Raw genomic sequence first — 12,889 nt, forward strand, 5'->3', positions numbered from 1 at the left:
GAATCGTCTAACGCCATCTATTCCTCCTCGACTCTTCATCTCCACATCATATGTAAAACAAGCTGTAAACTGACTCGACTTGACTCCTTGGCTAGAAGTCCCATAGTGTACTTTCTCTCGGAGGCGGTAGTTCGGGCATCAGACCACCCTCAAAGGTCCCGGTCTGTGCGAAGGCCATCCACTGAGCCTTGGACTTGTCGTCGTACATCTCAGGGGGCAATTCTGTATCCGCTGAGAATGCAGGAGGACCATCTGGGAACCAAATCCGCCGCCAGGTCCCATCGAATTCTCGGATTCCGGGCTTGCCGTCCTTGTAAATGACTGATTTACCCTTGAACATTGATAGTCGACCATCCATGCCTTTTGAGCTATAGCTCTCAATTGGTGGGTGTTGTCTACTGCTGTTCGGTGGATACGGGCCTGTCGAAGTGGCTGCTGCTGCTGCCGCCGCCGCCGCTGTGGATTTTTGAGCCTGTGTTGTAGCAAACGGGTTCGCAGCAGCTGGTGCAGCGTTGGAGGGTTGGCCAAAAGGATTTGCTGGTTTCTGCTGCGAGGGTTGACCAAATGGATTGCTCGCTGGTGGTGGGTTATTCTGCGATGCAAAGCCATTCGACTGAGTCTGTGAAGGCTGGCCAAATGGACTGTTTGTGGGTTGATTCGGGGTCGCGGTAGATGCACCGAATGGGGTTGACGTTGCCGGTGCGGCAGCATTTGAAGGTTGGCCAAATGGTGAGCTTCCCTGAGCAGGCTGTGAGGGCTGTCCAAACGGATTCGCCGGGGCATTATTCTGGTTATTACTGTTGGATCCGAAAGCATTGGCAGGCTGACTGGTTGTTGCGCTACCAACTGGAGCACCAAAGGGGTTCGCTGCAGGGGCACTGTTATTCTTTGCGACGGCACCGAATGGGCTAGAGCTGTTATTCGTTCCACTGGGTGCTCCGAAGGGACTCGGTTTCTGTCCAAGTTGGCTGGCTTGGCCAAAGGCACTGCCCTGCGCATTTATCTGCGACGGTTGACCGAATGCGCTGCCTTGCGTATTTGGCTGTGACGGTTGGCCGAAGACACTGCCTTGTGCACTTGGTTGCGAAGGTTGTCCAAAGGCTGGGGTGCCAAATGGATTGGGCTTTGCGCCTAAAGCTGAAGGTTGGCCAAAAGCAGACCCTGGTTGTGACGGCTGGCCAAAAGTTGAGGTTTGCGCTGGCTTGCCGAATGCTGAGGCGGTTTGTCCCAACTGTGACGGTTGTCCGAACGCTGAAGGTTGTGATGGCTGGCCAAAGACCGAACCTCCTCCTTGAGCTGGCTGCGATGGTTGACCAAAGGACGGCGCACCAAACGCGCTTGGTTTCGCGCCGAGAGTCGATGGCTGCCCAAAGGCACTTCCACCGGCCGATGCACCTCCACCAAAAGGACTTGAAGCATTGTTATTGTTGGACCCGAAAGGAGTTGGCTGAACGCCAGTATCGGCGATTGTCGACTTGGGTCGCTTCCCAACGAGAAATTCGCCAAAGGGAGCTCCTTGCGTTCCCTGTTTGCAAATATCGTGCCGATTCGGGTGGTTATTTTCTTCGCCTACAACAAACTGAATTGCCCCTTTGACGTCGCGTAGAGCGGTCTGCATTTGTTGTTGCGCCTGAGCATATAACTCTTGTGCTTCGTTAAGCTAAGGTCGAATCTAGGTCAGTCTGGACGGTTGCGTAGAGACCGATTGAATGGACGCTCACAGCTTGCTGTTCATTGCCCGACGCTTTTCCCATCATGAAGTGTAGCCGCAGCTCTTCAAAGCTCTGTTCGCGCGGATATCCGCCAAAGAGCTGACCAGGAGCATCTCGCCCAGGCGCATAGGCTGAAAGGATCCATTGCGGAACTTCGTTCGTCAAATCCTTTTCGATGGTATCGATAGTAATGTTGTATTTGTCTGCTGAGTCGTCAGTTCTTGTCTCGTATATCAACGTCTGTCGTGTTCGTACCAGCTGGGTTTTGATTGCTCCCTCCTCCAAGAGCTCCAAAGCGGTTCGAGGGCTGATTTCGATTGTTTGGGTTTACATGTTCGAATCGGCAACTATCTATAGACAAGTCAGTTTGATCAGAAGGAGAGCAACGCAGCCCACAGAATCGAAATAATAAAACGTACTGCCGAATTTGCAGTTGCCCTGCTGAAAGAATTTACACAAAGTCATCCTTTGACGATAATTGAACGGGAATTGCGTGTTGGTCCAGTCAAGTTATGGCCGTAGAAACTTGGACGCGCCAGGATTCAAATGAGCCAAGTGCCAAACTGCCTCATGACATAGGTACTCCAGTCACGTATCAATCGTTTTCGGGATTCGGGCGGATTATTTCAAATTTCTAGAAAAGCGAAGTTGAGGGACAGAAAGAGAATGTGTAACAGAGAAAGCTTAGAGAAGGATAGAAAGCATTCTCAGCCTTTCCCCAGCCTCGTTGGGCCCATCAGGTTTTTGCGAACGCTTGTCACAACCTGGTGCTCAATTAGTGGGTCGTCATGGGCTAGAGTCTGAAGCTCACTGAAGCTCTGCTCATCCCCCGCGGAGCAAGTAACTAAGCTTCAGGTTCCATCCATTTAGACGTGGAAGAAGGGATAAATGCATTAAGAAGCCCCTTTCTCTCCTTACCTTATGTAGCTAACTTAGCTCAATACTTTTGTCACTGAATAATTATGTAGCAGAATTTATGCTGATATATTCAAATTCTACAGCATATCCCCAGATTCAAAGGTCTTTCTTCATTCCACATGTCTCACCACGAGATTCCCCTCGAAGGTTAGTCACTTTATTTATGCAAGGTACCTCTAAGCCGCTCTGATTATAGGTATTTATCACGGCAACGTAACGAAAGACATGGCTTCAATTCTAATACGTTGATTTTTGTTCATTTAACCAGGTATTCATAGACCGTTCAATCATGAGTTTTGCGTTCTCCTCCTGCTGGATCCAAAATTAGCATCTCCGTGACTGGTAGGTGTCTGTATCTTATGTCCTGTACATCCATTTCATGAACTCCTATTTCTCTCCTACTTTTATACGTTTGAAGTCACGCCTTGATATGCGCAGCCTTACGGAACTCAATCATGGGTCCGTTCTTAGCACTCGTAAATGTATCAACCAATTGCATCTCGCTTGGTCGGTGTCGACCCCATTCATTCTTGGGGTTGCCCTCAGCAGGATCCACGATACCAATAGCCTTGCGCATATCATAAAGATACATAGTGCGGGCAAGTGTGTTTGTCATCTCGACATAGGCGAGACCCTTGCCGATACAGCCACGGGGCCCAATGCTAAAGGGGCAGTATGCACTGGCAGCCAGAGCAACCTCGTCCTCGGTTGTCTTCTCGCCAGTGAGGGGGTTGAGAGCACCAACGAGCCATCGCTCAGGGACGTACTCATATGGCGAGGGGTAGTAGGACTCGTTATGGTGGATGGTATAATGGGGAACGCCAATAACGGTGCCCTCGGGAATGGCACGGCCTTCAACGGTGATACCGCCAGAGAGAACCTCACGGGGAAGAATGCCACCGACGGATGGAGAGAGACGCATAGCTTCATCGATACAGGCTCGGAGGTAGGTGCAAGATGCGAGAGTAGCGCCTTGGCAGATCTCCTCGACATCGTTGAACTTGCTTCGGATTTCTTCGGTGACTCGCTCGAGAGCGCGAGGGCATCGTACAAGGTAGAAGAGAGTGGCAGCCATCGCGGTCGATGTGGTGTCGGATCCAGCAATGATACTATTCAGTTGTTAGTTGGAGTGTTTCGAGTTTGTCTGGTGCCACCTACAGTAGGTTGGACTCGGACCAGAGCTCAGGAGTGCTGAAGCCCTGGCCAGTCTCCGGATCGCGGGCCTTGAGAAGATAGTAGAAGAAATCGCGCCGATCTGTCTCCTCACCAAGCTTGGTGCGCTCTGCAAGTTGGCCCTTGCTATAGCCCATGTAGCGAGCACGACCAGCAGCGAGTCCAGGGAAGAGGATCTTGTCCAGGTTAAGTTTGTTCACGATGGGCATGGTTCCACACTGTGAGTGTCAGTTTCATCTTTTGCCATTTCGGAAGCTCGCAGGTACACTTACGAGAAGGTGCCGTGTTGTAGCAGCTTCAACAAGCTCCAGGGCAAAGCGGTTAGTCGGGCTCTCAAGCATATGAAAAGCCTTGCCGAAGCACAAATCACCAAGAATATCCATAGCAAGGTAATTGCACCAGTCGCTCATCTTTCGAGGCTTGGTCCAGCCCTTGGTCTCCTCTCCGGAGCCTTCCAACATACCAATCTGCTCGCAGAAAGTACGGACGTTACCCAAGATGTATCGCTGCATCTCCTTCATGGCGCTCTCGGAGAAGGCCTGAGACATGACACGGCGCTTGCGGGCATGGACCTCCTTATCGCGCGTGTTATGCGTATTGGCGGTAGGGTGAACAAAGGCATTGTAGAATTCGGCCTTGCGGACGTTTGTGCGGAAGCCGTAGATCTCCTTGAGGGCCTTGTTGGAGTTGAAGCAAAGCGAGTTGGGGCCAAAGCGGACAACTGGGCCATATTTTTGGTGCATGCGCCAGAACTCGAGCTGCCTGTCGCCCTTCCAGGCATGGTAGAGCTGGTATCCATCTGTGATCTTGGCGATGAATGGGCCTGGGTATTTGGCTAGGGGGTGAAAGAAGACTCGGTAAACAACAATGCCGAAGCCCTGGCCAAATATGAGTGTCTGTTTATCATAGAAGCTGTAGGCAGTGTTGACTTACATAGAGAGCTAGTCCTCCAACCAACAATCCCAAGTAAACCAACAGATGTGTTAAGTTGAACGTCATCTTGTCTGTCCCGCACTCAGAAAGGGTGAGTGTCTAAGAAGCTGTGAGAATAAGAGGTAGACAACAGATCAAGAGAGGCGGAAGCTCCGGAGGAGTTATATACGTCTTATCAAGAAACAAAGCGATACATATCCATACCTACACGACGACAGCAGCCCCATGACCACCCTCTTTTCTATCTAGCCCATCATGCCCGCCCACTTCTCATGCTTCGCTGACTTCTTCCATCCCTGGTCTGGGTCTAGGCGAGGCGCTCATAATCGGCTGGCGGCGGCACACAAAGCTTGTCAATAATCACAAACTTGTTGAAGGTGGAGGGGTGAGCCATGAAGTCTTCGAGCGGCTAAGTTCGGATTGGAAATGACGGAACAGTATTGGATCGCGGAGAATTGAGAGATTGTGGGGGAGCTTCTTAGATTGTGGGGTTTTAAGTTTGTCATTTGGGGAATTGTACGTTAATTAATCAGATCCATGATTGCATCTACCTAAGGTAGGTAGGTAGGTAGGTAGGTAACTTTCTTGACTCCTAGTTACGAGGGGCATGAACTCGGAATTTTACTATATGAAAATGCCAGCTTTCGTATAGTGGTAGTTATTCGTCCAATGTTCAGATCTACCATATAAACCCCTTTGTCTCCCACTCAAGAAATAACTACTAACCTAGGCACCTATCATAGTGATGCAATACATCGTTGGCTCACAACAATGCTCAGACGTTGTTCCTAATCCAGCCTCTTTACCTCCAAAGGTCGCCTGCCATTTCAAAAACAAAAAAAAGTACAGTCGGCCGCCAATCAGTTATCCACGTCAAGCCAAGGTCTTTATGCCGTCATGAATAATGTGTATAATACGAACGATTCTTGACCCCTTCGGTCTTTGCTCCAACTCGGCACTCACCACACAGGCGGCTCTGGTCCGTCCTGCGGAATCGCACAAATACTCTATTTTTCTTGGTCATACCTTGCGCACCAGCGTGCGACAGGACATGCCCGACGATGACCGCGGCGTTGTGGAGTTTCGGCGGTCCGAGTGGGGACGGAGATATCTCTTTGCGGGGTGGGCACGGAAATCTGCAGTTTTCGTCTGTGTACATACACAATGCAGGCTTGACAACGGTTCTTTTGCAGGAATACATCCACGAATGGATACGATAGGGTAATTCTTTCTTCGGACCTTGTTGGTCAGCAGCTGACCGATTTCGTGGTAAGTCTGTGTCAAGACACTTGAGTTTCATTGTAACTTTGTTATCTTGCAGGAATACAAGCCATTCCATCGGTCGTAGAGGTTTGTGGAGAAGAATAGCAAACATTATCGAGACATTGTTGATTCAAAATGCCACGCGCTGACCCCGTAAAAAGCAATGCATACACTCCTCTTCAGGCACCTAGTACACAATTGCGTACAAATGCATCTTATGGATGGACACCACCACATGAATCACCGGCTCCGTGAACATGAATGGGGAATACCCTAGAGCACCGGCCTAAAGAGATCAGCATTTTCAATATGGAATATTTTGCTGAGAGACTATCATACAGCCAACATACATACAAAAAGAGTATATATTGCGTGCACTAGAATTAAGCACATGAACATCACCGCCGTACATTATTCATGATCCATATCTGGCCTATCCCATTAACTCCTCCCATTAATTTGAAGAGCATATACGGCATCGAGATGTACCGTTGTGGTATTGCCCAAACCCTTACTCAATGTAATATACAGCCCCTCTAGTTGAAATACCTGGGCTCGTTGAACACATGGTATCTGTGTTCTCGCACGCCGTCACCCCGGAACATTGCGGGGAATCTCCAACCTTCAGGGACCTCCTCCTCCTTAACTCGGCGATTACGCTCCTTATCTGGCTGGGCATCCAGTTTCTCGATCTCCTCTTTGGACTCGGGGATCTTGAACTTGGCAACCTGTAGTTCCGTATCGGTAATCGAGCTGCGGCTCACGCGCGCGTAACCCACACGTTTAAGTCTCTTGAAAAGGATGTATTCGCACCATCGGTCCCAATCTGACGGGTCTACATCTTTCATACCCGACTTCTCACTCACGTAAGTGTTGTAGTTACCCTCCTTTGGTTTTGTCACCAAATAACTGAGTAAGAATGCTGGCCGAGGGGTCGAACCCATCAGGTCAGCGAGATAAAGTGACTGCAGACGTCGGTCTTCAGGATCCTCTTCTTGCCCGGAGTGGAAGACGAATACATCGACGAGCTGACCATAGACATCCAGCGTCGCATGGATAGCAGGAGCCAGTTCACCGACAGGACTAGGTAGAAGGTGATGCGTCGAGTTGAGGATAGGAAACTTCGACAGAAGAGCGGCACCCCATGTATGCTTATTGGGGCCAGGACCGTAGTCGACATACATGCCGAGATCCTCAGCAAGGAACTGCGTGGCATCACGGTTACCCATGATGATACGCTGGTTGTCGGACTCAAGAAGACCGATGACATCAATTTCCAATTCCTTAATGAGATCTCGCATACGGTATTCTGATGCCCACATATCGTTGTCAAACGAAAAGTGGATCGTCCAAATACCTGCAGTGAGGATACGGTCATCAGCGTGATAAGGCTGATAGTTATTACTAGGGAACCGCTGGAAGGCCGAGACCAAGAAGAAAACATTGATAAGGATGGTCGCAACGCCAAAATACTTCCTTTGCTGGATTGGCACAGACCGTTTCGAAGGTTGCTGTCGATGACCTGAGGCGTCGATACCATACACGCCAGCACCAATGCAGGTCATCATCGTGTACATGATCCAGTCAGTGTGCTCACGAACGAGTTGGCCACCTGGAACAAAGGCATATGCCACAACCCAGACGTGGAAGAGCACTAAGAAGTTGTAGATGAGGAAACCGTTGCCAAAAGTTGTCGTAGGATTTGTCTTGGCTGCATGGGTCAAAATGGGCACAGAATATGCCATCAGGTAGGTGGCAAGCGTCAGAGCGCCGTAGTAACCGGACCAATGACTGAAGAAAGTCAAAAACATAGCACCGACGGTACCGATGATATAGACCCCCCAGCTGCTTGCAAGCCTAGGCTGCCAGACTCCGCCGAAAAGACCTAGCGACATGGCAAGAACAGTGAGCCAGCCATGTGTGGAGAAGTATGGGCCACGAATGGGATAACCCTCCCACCCCCAGAGGATCATGGTGCTGGTATCAGAGAGTAAAGAGTGGAGGCCAAAGAACAACCCAGCAAGACCGAGTGATGAAAGGAAACTCGAGCTACTCTTTGCAGGCCGTGGAGCCAAACCAGCAGCCAGGGGGGCTCGTCTGGTGAAGCGGAGGGCGGCTAGAACACCCAGCACAAGACCAGTATTGTTCCAACCGCCATTTGCAGCATGCATAATAGGCCAAATAGGGTTATTCGTCCACCACGCAAACTTGGCAGTAGAGGAAAGAATAAGACCAATCATCCAACCTAGGATTTTGGATTCAAGGCGGCCCTCATGAACTGATTCAGCGAAAAGGGTGCCGGCCCACCCCAAGCACGACATAAAAACGCCAAATCCAACCGTGAACAGGCGATAACTGGGTTCCTCAACCAGATAGGCAGCGATGCCTGCGAGAGACAGAAGGTGTACTGCGCGCAAGTTGTTCATGACAAGAGACCGAGCTGAACGGCTGGCCAGAATGAAGGGCGAAATCGTTGTCATGACCAGAACTTCGTATCCTGAAATGCCCATGTACCAAAGCGGGAAGTCTGATATTGAGTTAGGGTCACACAGATCTCAATCAACGATCTAGATTGACTTACACCACACTACAAGCCCCAGACTAGTCAGAATAGTCCAGAAAACATACTAAGATGGGTCAGCAAATCATCGTTCCCGCCCAAAGCAGAGAACTTACTCCATGATAGACCTCAGCGGCAATGTCAAGTGCTTCGGGCCAGCTGAAGCGAACAGCAAAAACACCACCGGTTGCTTTTTCCTTTCTAAGGAGTTGGTTAATGACAATCTTCTCCTCACGCTAATTCTGTACTTACTCCTTTTCCAGGACGGCGGATGGGATAGACGACAGGTTCTCACTGCAAAAGACTTAGACAAGGACCTCCAAACATGTATATTTCGCAAACGGCTGTTCTGGAAGACAAAGACTATCTGGGAAGCCATTGAACGTACCCCTTGCTCGCACCCTTGATATCTCTAACCTCAATGGCAAAGGTGCTGAAATCGAGAGCCGTCACGGCGTCAAAGGCCACATCAAAGATGATCAATGACCACTCGAAGAAGGCGTAAGTCGTGTAAGCTGGTTTATGGTGTTAGTGGGCCACACTTCAATGACGTTGCCATTGTCTTACCTCCAGCGACACGATGCACCTTGTGCTGAATGAAAAAATAGATCAGTGGCACAAGGGTGACGAAAAAGGCAGATGCCAAATATTTGCGATATTTGATGGCCTGAGGATTGGAGGGGCTGAGTGCGATACAGCCAGTCGTCCACGGAAGCGTCGCAACAATGTAAGAAATCATGAGAATGTCATGCCAATCGTGGTCGTCCGTAGATGTAATATATGTCCAGCCGCCACAGGTAAGAGTTCGAAGTAGGCCCATAACAGCCACGAAAGTAGGCAGCTTCTGGCCGGGCTTTCGCGTGAGGAGATACCATAAACCGACGAGGGCAAACCGAGGACCTGGGAGCTATCAGTACAATGCGGATGTGGCGCAATTCGATCGATTATGCTGTACCGGATGTGATGGCAATGAATATCATGAAGAACGATCGCTCGGGGTACCGATCGCCAATAGTCGCCGAGACTGAGGGGAACCATTCTTGCGGATAACCGTAGAATTCATTTTGTACGATCTTGTGGTAGTGTAGGTAAACACCAATAACCAATGCACTAAAGAAAGCAGCTAGAACACCACGAATCAGCGTCTCAGTCATCCAGGTTGCATATCTACAACGGAGGAGGATGCAAAACCATACTATACGCGACAGCAGTATGCGCCCAACTGACCAAACTTCCATTGAAGCTTAGGACAACGCCTGTGTCTTTGTCCTTGTATTTTGAAGCCATTTCGAAGGAGATAAGGACTGAACAAACACTCTAAAATCCCATCCGGGCGATCCGGGAAACAAGAGTCAAATCTCAGAACGAGCGACGAGAGGAAACGATCATGCAAGTGGTGAGATTCACTCTCGGACAAGACAAACAGACCTCGGAGCTTTGGCGTTACCTCCACCGCGACGTAATACTTGGAAGTGTAATTGCTAAGTGGAGACCGACCGGGGCAGGGGACACTCGGAAATCGATATTATTTTGACACTGGCCCGCGCGCTCCCGAGGCGAATCAAAGGCCAGGTACTCCGTACAGAGTACTCCAAGCGAGAAATAGGTAAACAGCCTAACGTTAGACGGCGATTTCCATTTTGGCTCCCGCCGTCGCGACCACCACGAGGCTGAAAAGTGCCCCGCTAAAAAGTCATTGATCTGCCAGCCTTGTCGGCAAAAAAACTTCCCAAATTTGCTGTCTATCTACCTTACCTTCAACCATACTAATACCTCTTGGTCGCACAAACGCAATATGGCTGGCGTCGCTGATAAGGCCAGATTCTATCTCGAACGCGCTGTACCACAGCTGCGAGAATGGGAGGAGAAAGAAATATTTTCCAAGGTAATTGCATTTTAACTTTGCTAGAGAACATTGTCAACTAACCCATCATTTTTGTAGGATGAGATTCGCACAATTGTCCAGAAGCGCAACGATTACGAGCACAGAGTCCTCTCACCTGGAAATAAGCCATCGGATTGGTCTTCATACGCTCAATGGGAGCAGTCCCTTGAGTCCCTCCGCAGCAAACGCTGCAAGCGTCTCAAAATCCGACACCTCCAGTCCGCCCATGCTGGCCAGGGCCGTACTCTTGCGATTTACGAGCGAGGTGTCAACCGACACCCAGGAAGCAGTGCGCTGTGGAGAGAATATCTTTCGTATACGTCCAGCGTCAAAGCATCCAAGCGCTGGCGCAAAACCATGACCAATGCTCTACGCATGATGCCTACAGACCCTGAGCTGTGGGCAATGGCAGGCAGAAGGTCAGCGAAGAATGGCGACATGGCTGCCGCGCGTGGGTTTTTCATGCGAGGTTGCCGCTTCTGCACAACGAATGAAAAACTCTGGGTTGAATATGCGCGAACGGAGATGGAATGGCTTGAAAAGGTCGATAAGCGCAAGGCGGTCGCAAAGCCCGGGCAGGATGTTCTCCGGCCTGATCGTGAGGAGGATGGCGACGAGTTGCGACTTGTGGATAGCGATGATGATGATGATGATGAGGACGACGATGATCTCCCAGGACCGTCCAACGCCCAAGCCAAGGTTATTGACAAGCAGACCGCTCAGCATTTGAAATCAAATCCTGCTATGGATGGCGCTATCCCTATGGCTATCTTCGATATCTCAAAGAAGCAGGCCTTCTTCAGCGCCAACACTGCGGAGGTATTCTTTGACCTCTTCGTGTCTTTCACACATGTCCCAGCTCAGCCTAGGGTATCACAGCATGTTCTGGATGCCCTTGATCAGGAGTATCCCAACCACCCAGCCACATGCAACGTTCATATTCGCCAGCCTATTATAGGCGTGGACCCTCAGACAGCAGAGTTTCCCAAGAACCTCAGGGAGGTACTGTCACGCTTGAGCCGGTACGTGGAAACCACAACAGATCGCACGGAATTACAGAAGAAGACCATTGCATGGATAGACGAGTATCTTGCGCTGAATGTTTTGGATGAAGGTATTCGGGCAGTTTTGGAACATACCAAACAGAAGATGGAGTCCATTTAGATGGGTTTGAATAGAGCTAATTAACATTTTTATGTGGTTACGGTAAAAATCAACATGATACTTGCACCTTGTTCCTGTTGCATTGGCGGCAAATCTTGATCGTGGATACCATACGGATAGTCGGAAAAAGGAGGAAAAACACAACAAGTGATAAGAGACAGATATCGTGACGGGGGCTGTGGTTACTGGAAGAAGAATCTTTCTTTAGATAAACACAGTCCAGGATTATACCCGTTGGCTCGAGCCAACGGGTAAACTGTAGGTTGTATAATTGACCTTCATTTGGGGAAGCTAAGGGACCAAGGGAGAGCTGAACTTTTAAGAACTCAAAGTCATAAGTGACAATTATGTAGATGGTATTAGTTACTAGGTATGAGAAATAATCAATGGTGGAATATTAACAGGCTGTTCAACCACATCAATTTTTTACCCTACCTACCTTGGGCCACGGTCCAAAGTCTCTGTCATCCAGAGGCCAGGAGAAACCGGCCTCAGAGCGCAGGATAACTTCTAACGTTAGATTTAGGTCCTAAAAATACTTAGTCTAAGATCCTCTGAATCTATACTAAATTATGCCAAAGGTAAATAAGTTTACATAAGGCTTTTTGTCACCTATGACAGAGGTCCCAAGGTTTATTGCATCCCCTTAACTGGAGATCGCTTTGTGGTGGTTGCAAGGCCCGGGCCCGATATTAGGGTGACCCAGCGTTTTGGGATCATCCCGTCAAGCCTCAAGGAGGAAGCCGCTAGTTATGGGGCTACAGAGCTGAAATGAGCAAGTCGAAGATGTGGAAAGCTAAGGTAAACGAGACTGAGTAGCTTCTATCGAAATTACTTCGATAGCAACAAGAACAGTGCATTCAGCTGATATATTCCCTGGCTCAAAATCGATATGTGGAAAGCATCGCATCCACCAACAGATGTCGTTTCCTGAAGAGGGCCCCATGCCACGCGATTGTTGGTCCCGCAAGCGACTGGAGCCGTCTATTGATGGCATCATACATCATGTAACTTGTATATGCATGGGGGAAGCCAGAACGGCATCTGGGCCGTTTTATATGCAGGCTCCTGTACGCTGTTTACTGCGTAGTAGTATCTCCTGACCGTCCAGCCGTGACACAGTCCCAAGCTCCAGGGTTGATGTGATGCTTGCTCGGAGGTGACCTAGAGTAATGATTGTTTCTCTTTTCTGCCGAGTTTTACGTTCAGTCCTCAGCACGTGCTGGGATTGGGCCTGTCTTCTGTCAATGACACGAGGTGTCAGGGTGTTTTCTCCCAAAG

General features: G+C 49.6%; 4 protein-coding genes across 4 annotated transcripts; 1 reads left to right on the forward strand and 3 right to left on the reverse strand.

Annotated features, from left to right (window-relative positions):
• Positions 1–91: 91 nt before the first annotated feature.
• FSUBG_5732 (nucleoporin NUP42) lies at positions 92–2,177 on the reverse strand (the record flags this gene model as incomplete). Its single annotated transcript, XM_036683860.1, has 4 exons — positions 92–1,660; positions 1,722–1,915; positions 1,968–2,063; positions 2,132–2,177. The coding sequence occupies 4 exons, from the start codon at positions 2,175–2,177 to the stop codon at positions 92–94; spliced, it is 1,905 nt and encodes a 634-aa protein (XP_036538721.1).
• An 871-nt stretch (positions 2,178–3,048) lies between these two features.
• FSUBG_5733 (Isotrichodermin C-15 hydroxylase) lies at positions 3,049–4,802 on the reverse strand (the record flags this gene model as incomplete). The annotated part of the gene is made up of 4 exons (XM_036683861.1): positions 3,049–3,739; positions 3,789–4,021; positions 4,076–4,681; positions 4,737–4,802. The coding sequence occupies 4 exons, from the start codon at positions 4,800–4,802 to the stop codon at positions 3,049–3,051; spliced, it is 1,596 nt and encodes a 531-aa protein (XP_036538722.1).
• Positions 4,803–6,535: 1,733 nt separating this feature from the next.
• Positions 6,536–9,846, reverse strand: FSUBG_5734 (transporter; the record flags this gene model as incomplete). Its single annotated transcript, XM_036683862.1, has 8 exons — positions 6,536–8,526; positions 8,581–8,626; positions 8,676–8,760; positions 8,812–8,853; positions 8,948–9,074; positions 9,127–9,459; positions 9,515–9,632; positions 9,787–9,846. 8 exons carry the CDS (start codon positions 9,844–9,846, stop codon positions 6,536–6,538), a joined length of 2,802 nt encoding a protein of 933 aa, XP_036538723.1.
• Positions 9,847–10,354: 508 nt separating this feature from the next.
• On the forward strand, positions 10,355–11,608 carry FSUBG_5735 (UTP6-u3 snoRNP; the record flags this gene model as incomplete). The annotated part of the gene is made up of 2 exons (XM_036683863.1): positions 10,355–10,444; positions 10,502–11,608. 2 exons carry the CDS (start codon positions 10,355–10,357, stop codon positions 11,606–11,608), a joined length of 1,197 nt encoding a protein of 398 aa, XP_036538724.1.
• Positions 11,609–12,889: the final 1,281 nt, after the last annotated feature.

The sequence above is a fragment of the Fusarium subglutinans genome (genome assembly GCF_013396075.1).
Source record: "Fusarium subglutinans strain NRRL 66333 chromosome Unknown NRRL66333_c0000058, whole genome shotgun sequence".
Taxonomy (NCBI): Eukaryota; Fungi; Ascomycota; class Sordariomycetes; order Hypocreales; family Nectriaceae; genus Fusarium; species Fusarium subglutinans.